At 39.9% G+C, this 26,898-nt stretch overlaps 1 protein-coding gene across 3 annotated transcripts in view; it reads right to left on the bottom strand.

Moving 5' to 3' along the window:
* The window catches only part of RUFY1 (RUN and FYVE domain containing 1), a 58,451-nt gene that overhangs the window by 9,827 nt on the left and 21,726 nt on the right, over window positions 1–26,898 (bottom strand). For all 3 annotated transcript variants that reach the window (XM_020886832.2, XM_020886831.2, XM_020886833.2), the window contains exons 6-12: window positions 23,466–23,527; window positions 19,987–20,052; window positions 17,776–17,845; window positions 14,062–14,163; window positions 13,088–13,204; window positions 12,533–12,700; window positions 643–740 (exon numbers count right to left, since the gene is read on the bottom strand). In XM_020886832.2, the coding sequence (XP_020742491.2) occupies window positions 643–740; window positions 12,533–12,700; window positions 13,088–13,204; window positions 14,062–14,163; window positions 17,776–17,845; window positions 19,987–20,052; window positions 23,466–23,527 (683 nt within the window). The remainder of the gene's footprint in view (window positions 1–642; window positions 741–12,532; window positions 12,701–13,087; window positions 13,205–14,061; window positions 14,164–17,775; window positions 17,846–19,986; window positions 20,053–23,465; window positions 23,528–26,898) is intronic.

The following is a 26,898-nucleotide window of genomic DNA, read 5'->3' on the forward strand; positions in this document are numbered from 1 at the left end:
GTTATGACCAACCTAGATAGCACATTAAAAAGCAGAGCCATTACTTTGCCGACAAAGGTCCATCTAGTCAAAGCTATGGTTTTTCCAGTAGTCATGTATGGATGTGAGAGTTGGACTATAAAGAAAGCTGAGTGTCCAAGAATTGATGCTTTTGAACTCTGGTGTTGGAGAAGACCCTTGAGAATGCCTTGTACTGCAAGGAGATCCAACCAGTCCATCCTAAAGGAGATCAGTCCTGAATATTCATTGGAAGGACTGATGCTGAAGCTGAAAGGCCAATCCTTTGGCCACCTGATGTAAAGAACTGACTCACTGGAAAAGACCCTGATGCTGGGAAAGACTGAAAGCAGAGTCTTATACACTGGACTGCCAGGAAAGTCCCTGACCTGATCTAAATGTGAGCTCACTGGATAGTTCTGACTCCCTGAGAAGTCAAAGTGATATAGTAGCCCAAAAGTTGAACAACTGAATACATGCTTAGGGAAAACGCGGGAATCCAGTCCCCTTTCCGAGCAAGACTAAAGACCTGAAGGAAAGTCATTCCAAAATGTCTATACTTTTGAGAGAGACTCTGAGTAAGTCTCCAGGCTCAGACAATGCCTAGTACCTTCTAGGGAATATCTGCCAGGAGGAAGCGTTTACCTTTCTTCCATTTGTTTCATGCTGGACATGACTTGATTGGTTTTTTCTTCAAAAGATGTAATGGCTTCATTCTTCTGTTGTAAACTGCTCTCTGCATTCTATAAAAGCAAGGAAAGAGGGTCATTTTCTGCTTCTGTTCACCCCCCTGCCTGTTCTGGATTACAAGAGGGTTCAACTGTTCTCTTTGTACTTTTTTAATAATACTTTCAAGAGTATTTCATTAATTGCTGCTCTTCACTAGAGCCCTGGAAGACAAACTAGGTCAACGCATCCAGTGTCATCAACATAAAGAAGGGCAGAGGGGGAATTTCCCAGTGGCCCGATGATTAGGACTTGGCATTTTCACCGCTGTGGCCTGGGTTCAGTCCCTAGTTAGTGAATTAAGATCCTGCAAGCCATGCAGAGTGGTGAAAAAAAAAGGCAGAGAGGGAGGTGATGAAGCCCTGTGTTTGAACAGGCCGAGTCCCTTTTTGAAAAGGAACTTCAGAGTCAGATCTGACTCAACACTGCTGAGCCTTCTCGTGTGCCAGGCACCTCCATGAGTTCACGAGTCCTGCAGGGTTCTCACGATGGGCATTGTGAGCCCCCACTGCTCTGAGCAAGAGAGGGAGGCTCAGAAGTGGCAAGCACCTGGGTAAAGGTCACAGCACAAGTGCGGTGCAGCTGGGTCCGTACCTACACCCATGTGACCTTCTCAGCCCAAGCTTTAACTGCGGCAGATGCTGAGTGACCAGGAGGCAGCACAACAAACAAGCAAACATGTTTCTGTGTGTCTACAGGAGACACTCTTAAATACAAGGAGACAGAAAGAAGCACTGATACATTCCTAGCAATACATAGACTGTATTTTCTGGCTTTAACGTAATAAAACTAGATGTAAGCAACGAAAGAATAGCTGAACACCTCACTTCTGGAAATGGAATAGCATATTACTAAAATACATTGAGCTAAAAAAATCAGAAGAGAAATTATGAAATACTTAGAGCTGAAAGACAATGAAAACACTGCAGAATTTCATTACACTGAAGATGCATCCTAATTTTATATACCACTAAGAAAGGAAAAAACTGCTACTTGAAATGAGTCATGACATTGACTATAAGACGTGTCTCAATTTCCGAGATGACAGATATGAAAAATAGGCTTTTTATTGGGTTGGCCATTAAGGTACTTTGGTTTTTAGGTAAGAAATAAAAGACACATTTTTCAACAAGAACTTTTGTTCCACTACCTTCTGCCATTTTTCAGGCAACTTCATACTCCATCTTCCCCAAACTTTTTATCTTTTTGAGCAAAGAAGTGTTGCAGATGCCTTTTACATTCTTCCAAGTAACTGAATATTTTTCCGTGAAGAGAATTTTGTAAAGATTTAAATAAATGGAAATCCGAAGGTGCAGTGTCTGGTGAATACAATGCACAAATCAGAACTTCCCAGCAAGGGACTTCCCTGATGATCCAGTGGCTGAGAGCCCAAGGAAGGGGGCCCAGGTTCGATCCCTGATCAGGGAACTAGATCCCACATGCTGCAACTAAAGATCCAGCATGCCACAATTAAGACTTGGCACAGCCAAATAAATAAATAAAACCAAACAAAACCCTATCTTTTTTTTTCTATTTAAAAAAGAAGAACTTCCCAGCCAAGCTGTAACAGTTTTTGCCTGGTCATCAAAGAAACATGTGGTCTTGTGTTATCCTGATGGAAGACTATGTGTTTCCGTTGACTAATTCCAGACACTTTTCATCAATAGCTGTTTTCAGTTGGTCTAATTGGGAGCAGTATTTATTGGAATTAATCATTTGGTTTTCTGGAAGGAGCTCATAATAGGGGACTCTGTTCTAATCCCACCATATATACAACATCACCTTCTTTGGATGAAGACTTGCCTTTGGCGAGGTTGGTGGTGGTTCATTTTGCCCAGCCCACAATCTGTTCTATTCTATATTAATGTACAGTATTCACTTTTCGTTGCCCTTCACAATTTGTTTTTAAAAAGGAGTGTTTTCATTATGTTTCAGTAGAGAATGACACATGGAAATACGGTCAAGAAGGTTTATTTTGCTTAACTTATGTGGAACCCAAGCCATTAAAATGATTAACATAACTAAGGGGGTGCAAATAATTTTCAACACTTAATTTGGATATTTTAAGTATGTCAGCTCTCTCTCATGTAGTTTAACACTGTTGTCAATTGATGTCTTGATTTAATCTCTATTGACTTCAACAGTTCTATCTGACTGGGGAGCATCATCCAGCAAGAAATCTCCAACATGAAACTTCACAAACCTCTTCTGACACAACTGACCAGCACTTTCTCCACACACTGCACACATACATTTTTTTTTTGCATTTCAGTTGCATTTTTACCTTCTTCGAAATAATAAATAATAACAATATGCCAAAAATGCTTTCTTCCTTCCATCTTCAATATTAAAATAGCTTTACAAAAATTCACCAATTTTGCTAAGTTTTTTGAAAATGCAAGCCGATATGACAACTGTCATGATACAATCTAACAAAACTGTTTTGAATGAAGTTAAAGACTAAATGTTGTGAGAGCTGTCTTATGGAAAAAACCAAACAAACCTTTTGGCCAACCCAATCAATGAAATACTTTCATCAAAATTTGAGTGTCATTAAAGCAGTGAAGTGAGGTCGCTGAGTCATGTCCAACTCTTTGTGACCCCATGGGCTGTAGCCCACCAGGCTGCTCTGTCCATGGGATTTCCCAGGCAAGAATACTTGAGTGGGTTGCCATTTCCTCCTCCAGGGGATCTTCCCGACCCAGGGATTGAACCCGGGTCTCCCACACTGCAGGCAGACTCTTTACTGCCTGAGCCACTGCGGCAGCCTAGCTAAAGTGGGGCGTGTGGGCAGTTGTGAACTTTTAGACTGCCCTGGTGGTATAGACGGTAAAGAGTCTGCCTACAATGTGGGAGACCCAGGTTCGATCCCTGGGTCGGGAAGATGCTCTGGAGAAGGAAATGGCAGCCCACTCCAGTATTCTTGCCTGGAAAATCCCATGGATGGAGGAGTGTGGTAGGCTACAGTCCATGGGGTCGAAAAGAGTCGGACACGACTGAGCGAGCTTCACTTCAAATAAAATATTTAATGAAACAAAAAATAAAATAAAACAGATGAGCTGAGTATGCATTTCAGAAGTTGAAAATGAGCCACAGAGTAAACCCTAAGAAATAAGAAAGAATATAATAAAAGTGAAGGCAGAGATCAATGAAATAAGAAACAATAACAGTACACAATAAGGAATATTAGAAAACAAGCCAGTTCTTTGAGAAGATTATTAAAACAGACACAATTCTGGCAAGATTAGATAAAGAAGAAAGACAGAAAATGCAATAAGAAAACACTGAAAGAGATTTAAAAATTCTGCAAAAGAATATTATAAACAATTATGAGCTAAAACACTTGAAAACCTAAATAAAATAAGACACATTTTGCGAAAAAGTATAAAATATACCAAAATTGGTCTGAGAAGAAATGGAAAATATGAATAAACCAGTAAGCATTCAATAAATTGAAATGGCAGTTATAGTCTCCTTGACCCAAAAAGCCCAGCCCGGATGAATCCTATAACATGGATGGGATTCTCAAAACTTTTGGAGAACAGATACTTGCTATCTGATAAGAGTTACTTCTAAGAAAGAGAGCAGGAAACCTTATTTTACAGTACCAGTCCAACCATGATTTTGAAGCCAAATAAGGTTAGTAATAGGAAAGAAAGTTAGATGTCTGTCTCATGTATAAACATACATATTAGCTACATATTTAAATATGCCACAATCAAGTAGGAATCCAAGAATGCAAATCTATAAATTGCCACATAAATAAGGGAGAAAAAAAAATAAGGGAGAAAAAGAACTGTTCTATCACAATAAATAAAATGCAAAAAAGCCTAAAACATTTAATAAAGTTCAATATTTATTTATTGAGAAAAATCTCTGAGCAAACAAGAAATAAAGAAGAACTTCATGGACTTCTCTGGGGGTCCAGTGGTTAAGAATCTGCCTGAAAATGCAGGAGACACGGGTTCCATCCCTGATCACAGAACCTCGCTCGTGCCATGAGCAACTGAACCTGAGCGCCACCTTGCTGAGCCTGTGCTCGAGAGCCCACGCACCGCAGCCGCGGAAGCGCACAAGCCCCGTGCGCCAGGACGGGAGGCCACTGCGGCGAGGAGCCTGCGCTCCACCATCAGAGCAGCCTCCGGTCCACGCGGCGAGAGGGAGCCCATGCACAGTGACGAAAATAAATTAAAAAAAAAAAGAACTTCTTTAATTCAGTGAAGATTATACACCAACCATCTAGTAAGCACTGCTCTCGATGGGGAAAGCTTCTAAAAGAACGCTCTTGTTTATTTGGTTTGGCTGTGCTGGGTCTCTGTCGCTGTGTGGCCCTCCTCCAGTTGCGGAGAACGGGGCAACTCTCGAGCTGCGGGCGCAGGCTCTAGGCGTGCGGGCGTCAGCAGTGGTGGCTCCCAGGCTTCAGGGCACAGGCTTAATAGTTGTGGCACACGGGCTGAGCTGCTCCGAGGCACGCGGGATTTTTTCCCAATCAGGGATGGAGTCCGTGTTTCCTGCACTGGCAGGCGGATTCTTTACCACTGAGCCACCCAGGAAGGCCTGATGGAGAAAGTTTTACATGCATTACTTTTTTTTTTTTCATTTATTTTTATTAGTTGGAGGCTAATTACTTTACAATACTGTAGTGGGTTTTGTCATACATTGACGTAAATCAGTCATGGAGTTACATGTATTCCCCATCCCGATCCCCCATTACTTTTAAGATCAGAATCATAAGTCTGCTCACTATTTCTGTTACTGTTTAATGTAGTCATGGAGGCCAGTGCTAAAAGAAACAAAAAATAATGGGTACAAGACTTGAGAGTGAAGAGACTAAACTGTCTTTATTTGCCTACAGTATGATTAATTACCACCAACAAGATCAATAGACAAACCATCAAGAACGAGGTGGTGGGTGGGCAAGGCTGTCAAACACAAGATCAACCTATAAAGCACAAAAGCACTTCTCCATGTTAGTAAGACCTCACTAGAAAATGCAACCAAAATAAGCAAACAGCCATGCTGCCATCAAGGATGAGACAGAATCAAGGGCTCACCTGGAGAAAACGCAACTCTTATGGAACAAAAAGGAGAGTAAGCTTTGAATTCAACATAATTCACACTTAAGAAATTCAGCTGGAGTTTTAAAAAGGAAGTTTATACCTTATTCTAAAATATTTATCAAGAATCAGACTACACTACAAAGTCACAGTAACCAAAGCAGCATGATGCTGGCACAAAGCCAGACAGAGATCAATGGAACAGGAGAGAAAGCCCAGAAATAAACCCATGCATTATGGTCAATTAATTTACAGCAAAGGAGGGGAGAAAATGGAGAAAAGATCTGTCTCTTCAATAAGCCGTGCTGGGAAAGTGGGAAAGTGCACAGCTACATGTAAAAGAATGAAAATAGAACATTTCCTAACACTATATACAAAGATAAACTCAAAATGGATTAAAGATCAAGGTATAACACTGGAAAACACGGGCAGAACACTGACATAAATTTTTAACATAAACGCTAACAGCAATATTTTTTTGGATCCATCTCCTAGAGTAATGGAAACAAAAGTGAAAATAAACAAATGTGACCTAATTAAACTTATAAGCTTTTGCACAGCAATGGAAACCATAAACAAAATGAAAAGACAACCTATGGAATGGGAGAAAATATTTGCTAATGATGTGACCAACAGAGGGATTTTGAAAATACACCAACAGCCAGCTTTATCGTTGTTGTTCAGTCCCTAAGTTGTGTCTGACTCTTTGTGACCCCATGGACGGCAGCACGCCAGGCTTCCCTGTCCTTCACTGTCTCCTGAAGTTTGCTCAAACTCATGTCCATTGAGTCAGTGATGCTATCTAACTCTCTCTTCCTCTGCTGCCCCCTTCTCTTTTTGCCTTCAATCTTTCCCAGCATCAGGATCTTTTCCAATGAGTTGGCTCTTCACATCAGGTGGCCAAAGTACTGGGGCTTCAGCTTCAAGATTTATGTTTCCTCTTGGTGGCTTGCCTGTTCATATTTTTTGTCCCTTTTTCTTTTGGATTTCCTATCTTTCTCTTGTTGATGAGTAGTAATTCCATGTATAGTCTAAATATTAGTCCTTTACTGGTCTACAGATTGTAAGTATCTTCTCCTAGTCATCTACTGTCCTTAAGTCCCTTGTTTTGATATAGTCTAATGTGTTGATTTTTCACACATGGTTTGCACTTTGGAGGTTTTAGAAACATTCTCATGCTTAGGTGACAAAGATATTCCACACTAGTTTACTCAACCTTTCACATTTAGGTTTGTATCAAGAGTTAACTTTTGTATATGGCATTTCCTAGGGATCCAGTGTTCTTCCAATGAATATTCAGGGTTGATTTCCTTTAGGATTCACTGGTCTGATCTCCTTGCAGTCCAAGGGACTCTCAAGAGTCTTCTCTAGCATCACAGTTTGAAAGCATCAATTCTTTGGCACTCAGTCTTCTTTACGGTCCAACTCTCACATCTGTCCATGACTACTGGAAAAACCAGAGCTCTGACTATATGGACTTTTGTCGGCAAAGCGATGTCTTTGCTTTTTAATATGCTGTCTAGGTTTGTCACAGTTTTCCTTCCAAGAAGCAAGCATCTTTTTAATTTCATGGCTGCAGTCACTATCTGTGATGATTTTGGAGCCCAAGAAAATAAAATCTGTCACTGTTTCCCCATCTATTTGCCATGAAGTGATGGGACTGGATGCCATGATCTTTGTTTTTTGAATGCTGAGTTCTTTTAAAAAAATGAACTTATTTATTTTAATTGGAGGCTAATTACTTTACAATATTGTGGTGGCTTTTGCCATACATCGACAGGAATCAGCCACAGGAAAGGGGGTTCAGGATGGGGGGACACATGTGCACCTGTGGCTGAATGCTGAGTTTTAAGCCAGTTTTTTCACTCTCCTCTTTCACTTTCATCAAGAGGCTCTTTAGTTCCTCTTCGCTTTCTGCATTAGAGTGGTATCATCTCATATCTGAGATGCTGATATTTCTCCTGGCAATCTTGTATTCAGCTTGTGATTCATCCAGCCCAGCATTTTCCAAGATGTACTCTGCACAGAAGTTAAATAAACAGTGACAATACACAGCCTTGTTGTACTCCTTTCCCAATTTGGAACCAGTTATTCCATGTCAGGTTCTAACTGTGGCTTCTTGACCTGCATACAGATTTCTCAGGAGGCATGTAAGGTATTCTGCTATTCCCATCTCTTTAAGAATTTTCCAGTTTGTTGTGATCTACAAAGTCAAAGTCTTTGGCGTAGTCAATAAAGCAGATGTTCTTCTGGAATTTCCTTGCTTTCTCTATGATCCAACGAATGTTGGCAATTTGATATTTGGTTCCTCTGTCTTTTCTAAACCTGGCTTGTACATCTGGAAGTTCTTGATTCACATACTGCTGAAGCCAAGCTTCATGGATTTTGAGCATAACCTTACTAGCATGTGAAATGAGCACAACTGACTGGTAGTTTGAATATTCTTTGGCATTGCCTTTCTTTGAGATTGGAATGAAAACTGATCTTTTCCAGTCTTGTGGCCAATGCTGACATATTGAGTACAACACTTTAACAGCATCATCTTTTAGGATTTCAAATAGCTCAGCTGGAATTCCATCACCTCCACTAGCTTTGTTTGTAGTGCTAGGCCCACTTGACTTCATACTCCAGGATGTCTGGCTTTAGGTTAGTGACCACACCATCATGGTTATCCTGGTCAAGAAGATCTTTTTTGTACAGTTCTTCTGTGTATTCTTGACACCTCTTCTTAACCTCTTCTGGCTCTGTTAGGTCCTTACTGTTTCTGTCCCTTATTGTGCCTATCCTTGCATGAAATATTCCCTTGATAGCTCCAATTTTCATGAAGAGTCCTTTAATCTTTCCCATTCTGTTGTTTTCCTCTACTTCTTTGCATTGTTTATTGAAGAAAGCCTTCTTATCTCTTCTTGATATACAAAAAACTTACATAGCTTAATATCAAAAAACCATACAACCCAATCAAAAAATGGGCAGAAGACCTAATTAGACATTTCTCTGAAAGACATACAGATGGCCAACAGGCACATGAAAAGATGCTCAACACGGCTAATTATAGAGAAATGCAAATAAAAACTGCAGTGAAGAATTACCTCACACTAGTCAGAATGGTCATCATCAAAAAGTCTACAAATAGTAAACGCTGGAGAGGATGTGGAGAAAAGGGAGCCGCCTGCACTGTTGCTGGGAATGTAAATTGGTACAGACGCTGGAAAACAATATGGAGATTCCTTAAAAAACTAAAAATAGAGTTATTGTAAGATCTAGCAATTCCATTTCTGGGCACATATCTAGAAAAGATGAGAGGTCTAATTCAAAAAGATACATGTTCACTGCAGCACTATATACAACAGCCATGGTGTGGAAGCAACCTAAATATCTACTGACAGATGAATGGATAAAGAAGATATGGTGAGTATATATATATATATATATATATATATGTGTATACGTGTGTGTGTATATATAAATATGTGTGTGTATATATGTGTGTGTGTGTATATGTGTATGTATATATATAAATATGTGTGTGTATATATATGTGTGTGTATATCTGTATGTGTGTGTATGTGTGTGTATATGTGCGTGTATGTGCGTATATGTGTGTATATGTGCGTGTGTATGTGTGTATATCTGTGTATGTGTATATGTGTGTGCATATGTGTGTATATGTGTGTATGTGCGTGTATATGTGTGTACATATATGTGTGCGCGCATATGTGTGTACATGTGTGTATATGTGTGTATGTGTATATGTGTGTATGTATATGTGTATGTGTATATATGTGTGTGTATGTATATGTGTGTGCATATGTGTGTATGTGTGTGTGTGTGTATACAGTGCATACAAATACACATACAATGGAACATTGCTGTTGTTTAGTTGCTAAGTCGTGTCTGACTCTTTGCATCCCCGTGGACTGCAGCCCTCCAGGCTCCTCTGTCCATGGCAAGAATGCTGGAGTGGGGAACCATTTTCTTCTCCAGGGATCTTCCTGACCCAGGCATCAGACCTCAGTCTCCTGCATTGGCAGGTGGATTCTTTACCACTAAGTCACCAGGGAAGCCCTACAGAGCCATAAAAACAAAGAAATATTGCCATCTGTAGGAATATGGATGGACCTGGAGATTATCACTCTAAGTGAAGTAAGTCAGCCAAAGACAAATATCATACCACTTATATGTGGAATCTAAAAAAAGATACAAATGAACTTATTTACAACACAGAAACAGAGTCAGACTTGGAGAAAAAACTTACGGTTACCAAAGGGAAATTTATGGTTAACAGACACATATCACTATATATAAAATAGATAAAGACCTACTATATAGCATAGGGAACTATATTCAATAATTTATAATAATCTATAATAGAAAAGAATCTGAAAAAGAATCATTTTATACCAGAAACTAACACAACATTGTGAATTAACTATACTTCAGTTGAGAAGAAGATAAAAAAAGAACAAACATTTATAAATAGATAAGTCAATTGGAAAATGAAGAGAGAAAACAGAGGGAAACATGGGCAGGCTTGACCAACGTTCTGGGCTGAATCCTGTCCCTCCCAAACATGTTATGTTGAAGTCCCAACCCCCAGTATGACCCAGGACCTCATTTGGAAGCAGGGTCACTACTGCAGACATAATTAATTAAGATGAAGTCACAATGGAGTTGGATGGGCTCCCAATAAAATATGACTGGTGTCCTTATACAAAGGGGAGGTGTGGACAGAGGCATACATGTTCTGGGAAAATGCTGTGTGAAGATGGAAGGCAGAGATGGGGCGGTAACTCCTTCAAGGGAAGGAGCCCCCAAAACTGACAGCAAGCACCAGAAGCTAGGAGAGACGGATGGGACTGACGTTCTCACAAGCCTCAGAGGAAACCACCCCTGCCAATGCCTGACGCTGAGACTTCTGGCCTCCAGCACTGTGAGGTGGTAAATTCTTGTTAAGCCACTCAGCTTGTGGTGGTCTACTGCAGCAGCCAGAGCAAACTCACAGAACCAACCAGACAGTAAAACCCACCACAAAGCTATGGCAATTAAAACACACAAACCCTCAAGCACAATAGAGACCTCAGAGATAGTTCCATTTATTTACGTAGGAACTTGACACATGATGAAGGCGGCACCACATGCCAACAAGCGACCCTGAAGCAGTTTACTACATGGACAAAAAGAACACTGAATCCCTGGGTAATGCCATATACAAAGGCTAACTCTTGATAACAGTACAAACCTAATGTGAAAGGTTGAGACAACTAGTGTGGATTATCTCTGACACCCAGGCATGAGAAAGTTTCTAATACAAAACCTCCAAAGTGCAGAAAGAAAGAAAGTGAAAGTGAAAGTCGCTCAGTCGTGTCCAACTCTTTGTGACCTCACGGACTATACAGTCCATGGAATTCTCCAGGCCAGAATACTGGAGTGGGTAGCCTTTCCCTTCTCCAGGGGATCTTCCCAACCCAGGTCTCCCGCATTTCAGACAGATTCTTTACCAGCTGAGCCACAAGGGAAGCCCAAGAATACTGAAGCGGATAGCCTATCCCTTCTCCAGTGGATCTTCTGGACCTAGGAATAGAACAAGGATCTCCTGCATTGCAGGCGGATTCTTTACCAACCAAGCTATCAGGGAAGCCCCCAAAGTGCAAACCATATTTGAAAAATCAACACATTATCGACTACATCAAAACTAGGGACTTAAGGATAGTAGATGACTAGGAGAAGATACTTACAATCTGTAGACCAGTAAAGGACTAATATTTACACTATACATGACTACTCATCAACAAGGAAAAGAGAAAACCCAAAAGAAATAAAGGACAAAACATATGAACAGGTAAGCCACAAAGAGGAAACATAAATGGCTAACTGCCATATTAAAGGATGCTCAAACTCATTAGACTGAGAAATGAATATTAAAACAATTGTACACTCACTCACAGTACAGGTACCACATGCCACAGCTGGAGGGAGTGTATGTTGATGCAGCCCTTCTGGAAAGCAGTGTGGCTGGAAGAAAGAAGCGTCTGGCTGGGAGGATGCTATGATTATGTCTGCCAGAGAGATTCTCCTAGGTTTCAAAGGGAGATGGGTACACTACTTGCCAGGGTGTGGCTTGTACTAGCATAGTGGAGGAAAATCGTTTGTCTGTCACTGGGCAAGAAAATGCAGTGGGTACACACATTGGGAAGCTAACCTGTATTAAGAAGCCAGCAGCAGGTAAGTATGCAGATGAATGTCACGCCGAGGCAGAAGAAGGAACAGGAGAGCCACAGCGCGATACCACTGATGGAAACTAAAATTTGTATCTCAAAATGATACACATTTTAGAATGCTAAGTACAAATGAAAAGATCAACACTTGCAAATGCTGGGCTATAGGAAAGAGGATGGCAGTGGGATGGGGGATAAAAGGAAATAAGAAAACAAAAGGGATGTCTTTTTATAGTGCCCTGACCAGGGATATAAGTGTCAACTCAACCTTCTGCATCTGAAGCCCAGAGGGAGAAAGAGTGTGAAGCCGGAATTCCAGCAGCACTAGAGGGACGTGGGGGTGGTCCTTCCTGGGGAATCCAACCACGCTGTGCTGACTCTGCAGACAGGGGTTTGGTGATGCCAAAGCAAATGTCATGAGCCTTGCGAGTTACGGCCAACATCAAGTCAAACTGCCACTTGCCCAAACTTGGAAGACGGAATCCACGCCCACTGTGTCAGGGCTTTGTGTGATGTGGACACAGAGCCAATTCCCACCTGGACTTTGTGAAACATCTGTAAATTAATGGCTTTGACTTCCTCCAGCTGCTGGCGCAGGGCGACCAGAGTGTCCTGCTTCTCATGGGTGTCCTTTTCTAGTAGCTTCATTGCAATTTCCATTTCGGTTTTCATTCCAATTTGTAACTCCAGTTCTTTTTCTAATTCCTTAAAGGATATTAACGAGGAGAATATTATTAAAGTAGATCAGAGAAATGAACTTAACTGACACTGTATTTTGGGCAGTGCTGAACATGTGAAGCTCAGAATAGGTTAGGGAGATGCAGACAAGTCTGTCTGGAGCACAGCTAGATTTAATTTTACCCCTTTTCTCATTTTACAATAAACACTGGCTCAGCATCCAGTCAACAGAAAGTAGGTAGGTGGCAATGAGGAATACTCCAGGAATATTTTTTTAACATGTTAAAAGCCTTATTTCCATAAAACTAATTTGTTTTAAAGAAGGTTGAAGCATGCATCTGCAAAGTGCTGACAGAAGCTAGCTTTCAGGGAATGAACTGGGGAATCTTTCTGACGACTCAGGCTCACACTCACCAAACGGGCTTTCCTCTCCTCCTTCAGCTGCTTCCACACATCATTGTACATTTCATCCAGACCTTGCCGAGTCTGCTTGTAAGTCTCCAGTTCAATTTTTGTATCTTGTTTTGTTATCTGTGATCAAACAAGAGCACCATAGGAATGGTTTGCTTACAGAAGCAAGCTAACTACTGGGTTGGCCAAGTACAAAGTATTTTAACACATTATTGACTGGGGAATTATTGCAGAAACTATTGCCTGTGACTGGTGATTTGTTATGTAAGTGAATAATGAAACACTCTGGTCAATAATGTTCAGGTAACAAAAGATGTATTAATACATCTCTGGTCAATAAGTTGCTAAAATATACCAAATAAATGTTTTAAAAAGTAGCACAATTTCTAATTTCTATTTTTAAAAATAATAGTAGAGAAAAGTTAAAATTTTAAAGATATCTTAATATGTTTGAACTTGAAGGATGAAAGCAAACAGATTTTTGAAAAGGTGGGCTCAGAAATAATTTAATTTTCTTTAAAACAGAAAAGTCGTTCTGAGTGGGAAAGGTCCACATTCAGTATTTATCTAGCATAATTTTTAGCACTGGGTAAATTTCGAGATGAATCAGATACGGTCTCTACCCTCAAGTCACTGGGTGAGACAGCCGCAAGTCAGCAGTTCTACAAAACAGCAAATGGATTCTATGATGGAGGGAAATGCAGCAAGTGATGAGAGCACATGAGGAGAAGGGCCCAGGCCTCCGGACAGGCACTGGGACAGCATCACAGAGGACTGGGCCCACCAGAGAAGCTGAGCGGGGGACAGCAACTTTCACTTACAAAGGCTTAGAGGCACTTGGGAAACCCCAAGTGGTCCAGGCGGCCTGAGAGGGGCATTAGGGTACCAAGGCGTCTTTGAAACAGAACATCTTTGCACGTTTTGAGCTTGAGGTCTGTGATGGACATGTCTGAGTGCCTGCAAGGCCTATTTCTCACCTCTACGCTTTTTTCGCTTTTCTCACGAATTAATTCATTTTGTTCTCTTAATTGTTGCTGTTCTTCTTGGAGTGAACAAATTCGGTCTGTTGCAGCTGAAAGCTAATTAAGAAAGATTTTTATATTTCTTAACATCAAAATGAATCTTACTGCTCAAATTAAAAGCTAACATTTAGCATCCTCGAAATTGACAATGCATTTTTACATATGTGATATTTTGTTTTTAATCCTTGTTTTGAATTAGGTAATACAGTCACAAAATTCCAAAGATTAAAAAAAATAGTAAAATCTCTCTCCCACCCTTGCCCCTAGTGATCTCTGCCCTTCCCAGATACTCTTTCACAAAAATGACAATATACCATCTATTTCACATGGGCAAAGATTTATGGACACAAAATATTAGAAACAGCCTGAATGTCGAATACTAGAAATGGTTTAACAAATCACAGTGAAAGCAAAAAAAAGAAACAAGTAGTTATTAAAATATTTATAAAAACTTTTAATGACTTGAGAACATACTTATGATATAATAAAATAAAGCAGGTTACAGAGAATGTTCTCATGTCTAGTTTAAAAAAAAAACAACAGCAACTGGACTTCCCTGGTGGGGGTTAAGATTTGGTGCTCCCAAAGAAGGGGACATGGTTTTGATCCCTGGTTGGGGAACTAAGACCCCACATGCCACACGGTGTGGCCTAAAACAAAACAAAACAAAAAACCCCCACAACTTAAAAATGCTTAAGAAGAAAATCAAAAGCAAACAAACAAACAAAACTTAGGAAGAGATGGGGACGCTATATACCAAGTGTTAAAAATAGCTGTCATTTAGCCAAGGGATTATGCGTTTCCTGCCCCACCCCCACCATTCTTTTTAGTTTTTCTAGCCAATGAGCAAAAGTATATCTTATCACTAGAAAGATAATTAAAGAATCTGGGAGTGGAATCACAACCAAACCACTAAAGATGTGCCTGAGGAAAACATCTTCCTTGCCTTGAATGAGTTACTATAGTTCAGGGAGAAGCATCGAGGAGCAGGTGCCTTCGTGGACCTGCTGAGGAGAGGCCAGCAGGAGAGACGAGATAGAGGAGTAATGCCCCAACCAACTTGTCCTTATCCAGCCTGTGAACCAGCCTTGAGACAGAAGGTGAGGCTGGGTGGGGAGAAAGCAGCAAGACGTGTGCCCTTGGTGCGTGGCTGTACTCTCAGCACCATTCACGAACGGGGCCCTGAAGCCTTCTCTTGCTCAGGCCTAGGCCCACGCGGACTCAGAAGCCAGGACTGAGGTTTCTAAACATAACTTCTGTGCCCAAGCTAAAAACTAAGGCTTGAAAGGAGGCGCTTTGCTACAAGGGAAGAAGCAGGCAAAAACCAAATGCTAATTCCAGTCCTACCCTCAGAGGACAGAGAGCACACCCTGGGTGAGAGGCATACTTCTCTCTAAAGCACATTTTCTATTACAACTGTTTGCTTTTGAAGAAAAAATAACCCAGTTGGTTCAGTTTCCAAAGCTAAATTAGACCTTCATTCAAAGTGTGCCAACTCCCCTCAGAGTGGGAGAAAATATTCACAAACAAAGTAACTGATCAGGGATTAATCTCCAAAATATATAAACAACTCATGCAGCTCACTATTAAAAAATCCAATCAATAGATTGGTAGATCTAAACAGACATTTCTCCAAAGACATACAGATGGCCAAAAAGCACATGAAAAGATGCTTAACATCACTAATTATTAGTGAAAGGCAAATCAAAACTACAGTAAGATACCACCAGTCAGAATGGCCATCATAAAAAACCTACAAACCATAAACACCAGAGAGGGTGTGGATAAAAGGAAACCCTCTTATGCTGTGGGTGGGAACGTAAACTGGTACGGCCACTGTGGAGAACAGGATAGAGGTTCCTTAAAAAAGGAACTATTACTAGAGCTACCATGACCCAGCAATCCCACGCCTGGGCATGTAAGCAGAGAGCAATAATGTGAAGATTCACGTACCCCACTGTTCACTGCAGCATTACTTACAATGGCCAGGACACAGAGGCAACCTAAATGTTCATCAGCAGAGGAATGGGTAAAGACGCGGTACATATATATAATGGAATAAAAAAGAATGAAATGATGTCAATTTGCAGAAACATGGATGGGCCTAGAGATGGTCATATCGAGTAAAGTAAGTCAGACAGAGAAGGACAAATATCATATGATATTGTTTATATGTGGAAACTAAAAAACGGGTACAAATGAACTTCTATACGAAGTGGAGAAAGAGTTACAGATGTGGAAAACAAGCTCATGGTTACCAGGGGTAAAAGCGGGGAGGAAAGGGATACACTGGAAGATTGAGACTAACATATGCACACGACTATATATAAAATGTGTAATAATAAGGACCTACTGTACAGCACAGGGAACTCTCCACAATACTATGCAATGGTCTATATGGGAGAAGAATCTAGAAGAGTGGATGTATGTATTTATATAACTAATTCACTTTCCTGTACCCCTGAAAGTAACTTAACATTATAAACCAACTACCCTTCAATAAAAATGATTTAAAAACCCTAAAACTACAGCAAGAACAACAAAAACAAAGCATGCACCTCATCTGGGAGAACAAAGAGTGAATCTGCCTGTTCTGAAATAAACTAAGGTCTCCTTGAGGGCCTCCACACGCCAAGTGTCAGGCAAGGCACATTTATATGGTATTAACCTAATTTAATCTTTACAACACTGTTGTAAGGTATGAATTATCACCCAGTTTGGAGATGAGGAAAGTGAGGCCCAAAGGCCCACTCCATCCCCAGAGGAATTGGAGTGTTTCAGTTCTAAGTGCGATGAAGTCTCTCCTGTGACGCTCATCTTTGAATTTCTACCTCCTCTCACAAATCTGAGCTCCTCTCCTGAAAGTTGTTCCAGTCATGGCCCTGAGAAGAGTGTAGGAAGTCTGCGGTGAGCCTTAAGCTGGAGTCCTTACTAACAGGTGTGCTCTGCGACTCTCCTTCTGGCCGTGACCCGCCCTGCACCATGGGGCGGCTGTGCTCTGGCCCCTCTCAGAGCCCCTCCTTCCCAGGGAGAGCTGGAGGGGCCCGAGCAGCCGGGATCGCTACCTGTGGGCGCGCAACCCCCCTCCTGCTAGCAGGAGACAAGATGTGTCCACCAAGCAGCCTGCCAGGCACGGGCAGCAAGCCTTCTTCCTCGGCCTCAGCCCTCCTTCTTCCTGTCCTTTCATTCTCTCTCTCCCTAGTGAGAAAGCAGAGAAAGACCACACTGTGGGGAGACTGGTTCCACGCTCCTGCGAGGCCGAAACACCAGAGGGGCGGGCAAGGGTACTTCCACCCCATGGCAGAGCCTGCGCCCTCCGGACAGCAGGGAGACACACTACATCACAGGACAGGTGGTAAGAGAGGAAGGGAGCAGCACATTCATAAGAGGACCTGCACCTGTCTCCTGCTGGACCACTGCGAGGTGAGGAAACCTGAGTCACTGAGAACTGGCCCGTGATCAGCTGCACTGACTCTCGGCAGCCCTGGCCAGGGCAGATCATAGACATCCTGAGGGTGCGAAATTCTGAGAATGCCTGCCCTGCATGCAGCTCAGCCCGAGGTGAGCACTTCCCTCTCCTACTAGTGAGCAGCTCCGGTCAGATGTACCAACCACACCATATCTCAGCCTCGGGTCATGCTGGTTTAAGCATTGCGCTAAGGTACAAACCTCTTCTTGAAGCTTTGAATTAGTCTTTTCCAAGCCATCTATCTTGGTTTGAAGATCCCCAACTGTGCAGCTGTAAAACAGAAAATATCAAGTAAATGTGAACGTAAGAAGGTTGTCTTCCCAATTTGTAAACAATGAGAATAGAGATTTCCAGATTTCCTGTATGAAATGCAGAGTCAAAGGGTTTCCAATTAACTCATAGATGAGGATTCTAAATATATATGTATATTAATTGAAAAGTTTTCAATGTTTTCTTCCCCAAAGATGCTACCCATTTGTTTTCTAGCCAACGGAAAGAAAACAGAGTTTCTCCCAACACAATAGACGGGAACCAAAATGCCCTGGTAGTCATACATCTAAAGTAATATTCATAACAAGATATTGGTACTTTTGGGTAGTAGGATCAAAGTTGATTTTTAAATATTTTTTACACTTTGTCCCATTTTTCACATACTCTTTAAGTAACACGCTCTACTGTCATACTGAAAAATACACAAAAAACGAGTGTAGACTTGATAAACAACAATAATAATAGTAGTAATTTTCTTTTTGGATGATGTACCAGGCTCTCTTTTGTTCTAAGCATTTTAAATGCATCAACTTATGTAATCCTCTCCACAATTCTGTGAGGCAAATTTTATTGTTAATCTGTATTACAGATGAGGAAACCATAACTTTACATTGAAAAAGTCACTAAGTTCATACCCCTATGAACCCAGGGAGTCTGGCTCTAGAACCTGCACTTTTAGGCAATAGACCCTACTACCAAACACTGGTGTTTTTCGCCACTGAGGGGGCACCAAGAAACAAATCTTTCAAGGCTACGGAAACAAGGCTCAAGAATTGGGTGGGAGAAAGATAAAAATACAAGTTGACACAAAACGAAAAAGACAACAAAACAAAAGATATGGAAGGAATTATAAGTTTAAAGAGTATGGCATTTTCAATTCTGTACTGACTACATAACTCACAAAGTGTCAATAAAATTGCTATTTTTTTTCTAAGAAAACATAAATTACCAAACAAGATACATCCTCAAGAGGAGAGAAGCTAGATGAACTAACAACTAAGGAAAGACTGAAAAGCCTGCAAAGCGTTGCCTCTAGACATGCTTGGAGCTTCACATTTTCAAGGAGCTCATGAACTAGAAGGTGTTCCCAGGCACAGAAATAAGGCAAAGCTTTCTGATTCATTTTGTGAGGCTGCATAACCTTGAGACCATGCCAGAGGGAAAACTATGGAATAGTTACATTAGATAATGCCTTAAGAGAATGATTAAATCATTAAAGCTATGATCAAGTAGTTTATCCCTGTGGAAAAAATACATTTAGTAAACTATATCATGTCAATAGATTAAGGCATAAAAGTCAAGATTAACTTAATGAATGCTAAAAGGCATTTGATAAAATTCAACATCTATTTCTTACAAAAGTTCTCAATAAACTAGGGATGAATTAAGAATCTCTCTCTCAAAACAGTAGTCAGCATCATACCTCAAGAGAGCTCAGAAGTGCACTTCCCTAAGTATGTTCTAAAGAACACGCCAGATCCTTTGCCTGTTTCATTGGCTTTGGGGGTCACAGAGGCTGCTCCCATAGAGCACTGCTAATGTGCACAGTAAATTTTCTAAAGGGGTTGAGGGTTCAGAGAAAGAAGTATATCTCCCAAAAATGTTAGGCTGAGAATCTCATCCACTCCCCTCAACACCTGCAACAACTAGTGTTTCCTGACACACAGGAGCAGCTTTCCAATTAAAAAGAAAACTCAAGATAAAGATACCTGCTTTCAAAAAAAAAAAGAAAAAACACTAGATATTAAATCTCTACTGAATTGCTTTTGAAGGTCTAACCCAGTGGTTTTCAACTCCTTTTCCTGCTTAGCATACTGGAGGGATGTGTGCTGATTCCCAGTAGCAACAGTGCTTTCTAGGCAGTGATTTCCAACTAAGTTGCTGTAGGCTGAGGGGTGGAGAGTCAGGTTTCATTCATTACTCTAAGTTGCATAACTACACAGAACAAAGGACCAAAGGATTCCCCAAAGCTCTTTATCAAGAAATCATACTTCTATAGCCTGTACACATGAGCACTGAATGACAATCTTTCTTCCTCATTAGGAAAAAAGTTAGTTATAAATATATGGCAACTCAAAAAAGTTCCATGAGGCAATTATTGGGCACTGAGAATGAACACTGGAAAAAGAAGGGAGTCCTACCTTAAGTGCCGGTTAAGTTCTTCCACATAATTTTTTTGATCAAGGACATCTGTGATTCTTTCATGCCTTTAAAAAAGAGCATAAAAATAGAGAAATTCTTTTCTTGCAACGAATATTTTAAAATTTATTTATTTGGCTGCGTTTTGGTCTTTTTGACACAGCATGTGGACTCCAGTTGTGGCACACGGGCTTAGCTGCTTCCTGACATGTAGGACCTTAGCTCCCTGACCAAGGATTGAACCTGTGTCCCCTGCATTACAAGAGGGATTATTTTTACCACTGGGACACCAGGCAAGTCCCAAGGAATTCCTTTTACTCAGGGTTAATACTTAGTAATTGTCCCCCAACCTTCCAATCACCTTGTAGGAGTACCAATGTCATTAATGCCATCGGGAAACCAACAGACAGTCAGAGTGTAGCAATGTCTACGTGGTCCTGAGTGAACCAGGCCCCAGGGCTGGTTGGGAAGACACGGAACACACTGGAAACGCTGCCCGGGAAGGGCCCTCCCTACAGATGCTCCTCCCACCTCATCCCTAGCATTTGAGAATGCCAGCAGGACGCAAGGTGGAAACAGCAGAATCCATGTGCAAATGGCCCGAGGTAGGAGATGAAACAGCCCTTGGTATACTGAAGGAAAAGAAGCTGGCTCATAAAAGAAGATCACAAGACTCTTCAAAACACAAAGCTGATCAGTCTGGGTTTGAAAAAAAAGACACTGGGAATTCCTTGGTGGTCCCGTGATTAGGACTCTGCTTTCAATGCCAAGGGGGTGGGTTCAATTTCTGGTTAGGGAACTAAGATCCCCAAATCCACGCAGTGTGACAAACGAACAACAACAACAAACTTCATATATATTTATATACATAAAAGACTTCAACGTTTTAAAGTTAGCCTCCCCCCACCAATTTCTTTACCTACACATGTACATAAATGAGATTATTCAACCCACACTCATGCCACAGGTGCTGGATTTGTTGGTCAGTATAGTTTTTTTTTTTTTTTAACCTTTCTGCCCTCACATAGCTTTCCCAGGTGACACATACTGACAGCTTGTTGAGTAGCCTCTGTGCATATAATCATAGTATCTATCTATATTTTTATATAGAGTATATGCAATTACAATATAAAAGAGACTTGGAGGGTTTTAGAAATGGAATATATATACTTCTCAGTATCATACTTTTCTCACTCAATAATACCTGTGGAAATCCCTCTAAATCTACTATACACTGGGTAAAATTTGCTTTTTCTCATGTCTGTATAATACGCCACAGTGTGGAATATTTTGCATGTTCCACAATTCATTCAATTACAGATGTCCCTAAGTATCCACAGGGGACGGCTGGATACCAAACCTCTGTGGATACCAAAGTCTGCAACTGCTCAAGTCTCTCATACAAATGGGATAGCACTGCTGACCCTCTATATCTGTGGGTTCAACATCCTCAGGTATGAAAGGCTGACTGCATTCCCTTAAAGGTGGATAATCAGCTCATTTCCAGTTCTTTTCGACATTAAGAATATATTTTTAATTCCAAGTGAGCAAATGTTAGTACTTGGAACTTTGGGTGCATGCCTTCCTTGGTAAGGTGCACTGCCAGAATGCTGAGACCAGAAGAGTCCTCAATATGAAGACGTGTGAAAGACAACAGATGTAGAATATTCAAACACAGCCCAAGGCTTTACAGTGAAACTCCCTCCCACACTTGTGTTCAGGTCTATGTGCCTCTCTAGAAGTGATCCATGTATATGGAAGTACAACATGTAAATATAAGTATTATGTCTTCTTTATTATAACATAAATTTTAGCATGTTATACACATTGTTTGCTTTTTTTTCTTTTCTGTCTCTTTTTTCAGGGTAACTTCTTTTAATGCTCTTGTTAACAAGGATGAGGTAGTTACATGCAGCATGAAAAGACATCCAAGACACACTGTGATCCAAGAGTAAGTCTAGTGGCAACTTAAATATGTAATAGTGCTTTTCCATTTACATCCAAACAAACCATAAAGCAAATTACACTACCAACAAATATACATTTGCAAGCCATTAAAAAAAAAAAAAAGACTTGGAAGGAGTCATGCATGAGTAGCTTCCTCTGAAGAAGGAGGCAGGGAGTGGGATTGAGATGGAGACTGGGGGATAGTGTGAATGGGGAAATTGCCCTTGCACTCTCGATTCTTCCTCAGAGCATAATTCCTCAAACAACGGGAACAGTAACATATTACCACTGTAATTAAAAACAGCTAAATAAAAACTAAAATTTCAAACAATGCACAAACAAAAGTAGTATTCTTTGTCAGCAGTTACATGAAAGGATGCTCAACATCACTAATCATCAGGAAATGCAAAACAAAACCACAGTATGGTAATACCTCCTACCTGTGAGAATGGTTATCACCGAAAAGACAAGAAAGAATAATGTCGGCCAGGAAACAGAAAAGAGAACCCTTGTGGAGTGCTGGTGGGAATGTAAATTAGTGCAGCCACTATGGAAAACAGCATGGCAGTTTCTCAAAAAATTAAAAATAGAACTACTAAATGACTCAGCAATTCCACTTCTGGGTATTTACCCAAATAAAGTGAAAACTAACATGAATCCGTATATACATCCCCATAATTCACTGCAGCATTACTTATAATAGTCAAGATAAAGCAATAACCTTCCTGATAGCTCAGTTGGTAAAGAATCTACCTGCAGTGCAGAAGACCTGGTTTGATTTCCAGGCTACTCACTCCAGTATTCTTGCCTGGAGAATTCCATGGACTATATTTTCCATGGGGTTGCAAGGAGTCGGACACAACTGAGAGACTTTCACTTCACTCCTTTATAGCAACAACCTAAGTGTCCATCAATGGATGAATGAAGAAAATGTGGTATATTTATATAATAAAATATTATTCATCCATAAAAAAAAATCCTACCATTTCTGACAACATGAGTGGATTTGAGGGCATTATGCTAAGTGAAATAAGTAAAACAATGAAAGACAAATGCCTTATGATGTTACTTATATGTGGAATCTAAAACAAACAAACACAGAACCAAAATCACAGATACAGGGACTGGTGGTGGTTGCCAGAGGTTGGGGAGTGGGGGAGAAGGTGAATGGGGTCATAAGGTACAAACTTCCAGTTATAAAATAAAGGAGGCTTAGTGATGCAATGATGGCTATAGCAGCATGATGACTATAGTTAATAGCAAAACTGCATATTTGAAAGTTGCTAAGACAGTAGATTCTAAAAGCTCTTGTCACAAGAAAAAAATTCTTTTGTAACTATGTTAAGGTCATGGATGTACACTAGATGTATTGTGGTGATCACTTTACAATATACACAAATATCAGATTATTATGTTGCACACCTGAAAATAATGTAATGTTATATGTCAATTACACCTCAATTTTTAAAAAAGTAGCACTCTTTGCTAGAATTTCATTAAAATCACGAAGAGCAGCATACAATGCAGAACTTACTCTTTGCCGCCATCTAGATCCTGCACATCTTTAATGTAGAGAGAAAAATCGATCACTCCAACCTGATTGAAAGAAAATGCACCAGTTTAAATGAAAGATAATTTCCCCACTTTCCACAAACCTTACTATCTTTAAAATCTATGGTGTTTATACTCCTATCTCCTTCCTAAACAGTCAGTTAGATGGATCAGCTTAAAGTATCAATTAAGCAAACAAACCGAAAGAAAAATAACCCCATCATCTTCTAGAAGAAGAACTTACTAAAAATCAGAATTCAAGGGAATATTCTGAAGTTTTACCACTTAGTAATGATTAGTTTTTCTGTCTTTATTCAACAATCAAATCGTTGACAAAAATCAACAAAGTTCTTTGGGTACAAAGTAATAAAAAAAAAAAAAAGAGAGACCTGGATCTTTAAAGTGGTGACCTCAACTGATAACTCTGACTCCTTCTTTCCCCAAGTTGGGGTAAAAAGGTCCAGTCAGTATTTCAGGGAAAATTCTCTGCTATAGGAAACTAGGGAGGTCCAAGATCCCTCAACATCTCAAAGTTAGGCACTTTGTCCAGAAATAAAGCACTTGAGAGAGAGTGAATGAGAGAGCCCTAGCCTGCCACCACTGACTCCAGTGAAAGTGAAGCCATTCCTTTGAAATACAGGATAATTGGGTCCATCAATACAGAAATATTTAAATCAATCACATTATAGCCATACTGCAGAACTCTATGCAACCATAACAAAGAACGCAGGGAATGAAAATGTAATGAAATGAAGAAAGCTCCAGGATAAAATTTTAAGTCAAAGAATACTATGTACAGCATTAACTCCTTATAGTAACCCCACTTATGTTAAAAACCAAAGCTATATGACGTATATATATGTATATATACGTCTTTTGCAACTTCTCTGTTGTGCCTTCCACCAATCTCTATTCCCAACCCTTGAACCTGGGTGGCCTCACTACCTGTCTTAATGAGCAGAAAGCAGCAGGAAGGAGGCTGTGAATTTTGCAGCTAGGTTAACAAAGGCAGTACACGCTTCATCCTGGCTCTTTCCCTTGGGCACATGCCTCTGAAGTTCTGAGCTTCTGTGGGGAAACTCTGGCTACCTTGAGGTGCCATGTTGGAGACCATGTGGAGAGACCAGATGCAGACAGAGATGTCCAGGAAACCCCTGCTGCTCCAGTGCCCGCTCACTGACCTTCTCAACTTAGAGGGCAGTGAGCACGTGCCTTCGGCTACTCCAGTCCTAGCCACCAACTGCCTATATCACAGGTGTGTTTCAGAATCAACTTGCTGAGCTCAGCTAACCATCAACTATGAGTAATTGCTATTTTTAATGTGACTTAATTTGTAACACTGCAATAGAAAGCCAGAAAAGATTTAGTCAAAAACAAAAACCTATGTATACCTAAATGCATAGAGAAAGTAGTCCCTCAAGTTTTTACATTACCTGTGGGGACAAAAGTGGGACTGAAGGGGGAGGAGAAAAGGGAAGCTTGAATTTCACTTTTCACATTACATGCTTCTATAATTGCTTAATTTTTTCCAACAAGCATGTACTTCTTCTATAATACAAAAAGAGTAAAATATATATATATACATTTGACTGGAAAAAAGGAAACAACAGAAGAATGAGAAAGAATTAATATCCAAAGTAGAAATTAATGGACTAGAAGACAGATAAAGTCTTCCTCCCAAAGCAGAAGTGATGAATAAAGAGCAAGATCTGGGTTTTGAGCTCAACACAGTAGACAAACTCTATCATGTGCACAATATTACAATTTGGAAAAGTGAGATTTTAAAAAGCTGCAAGAAAATACTCTCATGCAACTAACGGAGGAGATCTGAATGAAATAAATGATTTCTGGAAAAATATAAATGACTAAAGGTTTTTATAAGGCTTAGGAAACCAATAAATTGACCAAAGCTATGCAAAAAATAAAAGTGGTCAAAGTATGCGGATCATAAAAAGCTGCAATGGTTATACCAGCAAGTTTTAACAGACATTTAAAGAAAAATAATTCTTGCTATAACAAACTTTTGTAGAAAATAAGAACCAAAAGAGTATTATCCAACTTATTTTATGAGGTTATACAATCCTGACACTGAAAAGTTACAAAGACAGTACAGAAAAGGAAGATTCAGACAAGTGTAACCTGTAAGTGGAAACACAAAAATCTCAAATAAACCACAGACATTAAGTCTAGGAGTACACTAAAAGTATACGTACAATGACCAAGTAAGATTTATTTTAAGAATGCAGGAATAATATCACAATAGGAAGCCCAAGAATTAATTCAATTATAACTATGGGCTAAAAATGGATATGACATCTCAACAGATGCCAAAAAGTGTTGGATAGCATTCAATATTCATTTTTAAAAAATTAGTTATTTTAATTGGAGGCTAATTACTTGACAATATTGAGATTGTTTTTGTCATAGGGTTTGGGACGGGGGCACACATGTACACCTGTGGCTGACACATGTCAATATTCATTTTTAAATAAAAATGCAAAGTTAGAAGAGAACAGCACTTTCTAAACATGAGAAGAGGACCTCTCAGATAGCAACAGCAAACACTCACGCTTCACAGTGACATGTAAGAGGCATTATGTTGATGACAAGACAGGCCAGGGGCTCAATCACATCTATTATTTAATGAAAATCCCAGACAAATTTTTATTTTGGAATCTGACAAAATAAATGATGTTCAAGGTCATTTGGCAGGATGTAAAATGGATAGCCTCAATTAAATCTGAAAAAGTGGTATAATAAAGTAGGTAGGAGGTGAACTGCCAGAGCATAAAGCACATTATATGGCTTTGGTAGTTAAAAGACTATGTTACTAGCATAGAAATAAAAAGATCCAGAGACTAAATAGAGAGCCTACAAATAAGCCTCTGAGTATAATGGATATTTCAACACATGATAAAGGCGGAATTTCAAATTAGTAGGCAAAATAATATTTGATACATGATATTGAGAAAACTGGTTTACTACTGTACTTATATAAGAAATCTGGATTTCCACTTCATACTATGTCAAAAAGAATGACAGGCAGATTATTTAAATGTAAAATACATACATGTGATTTAAAAATTAAGTTAATTTTTAGATGTGGAAGGACTTTCTAGGCACAATAGTTTAGAAGGTATAGAGGAAAAGTCCATTAAACATGACTGCACAGAAGAAAAAAAAATGGTCTATAGGGAAAATGAACCCTGAGAGAGCAGAAAAAAAATTTTATAACAAATATTCTGACAAATGGTAAATATCCTTATCTATAATAAAGGAGTGGAAAAAGATGAACCACCAATGGCTCATTTAATGTCTGTAATACAACATGAAAAATCTTGTATAATATTTATAATAAAACATGAAAAAAAAAAAAAAAACTCCATCATCCTAGTCCTCAAAAACACGAATTTGAG

Source organism: Odocoileus virginianus, chromosome 3 (assembly GCF_023699985.2).
Source record: "Odocoileus virginianus isolate 20LAN1187 ecotype Illinois chromosome 3, Ovbor_1.2, whole genome shotgun sequence".
Classification (NCBI taxonomy): domain Eukaryota; kingdom Metazoa; phylum Chordata; class Mammalia; order Artiodactyla; family Cervidae; genus Odocoileus; species Odocoileus virginianus.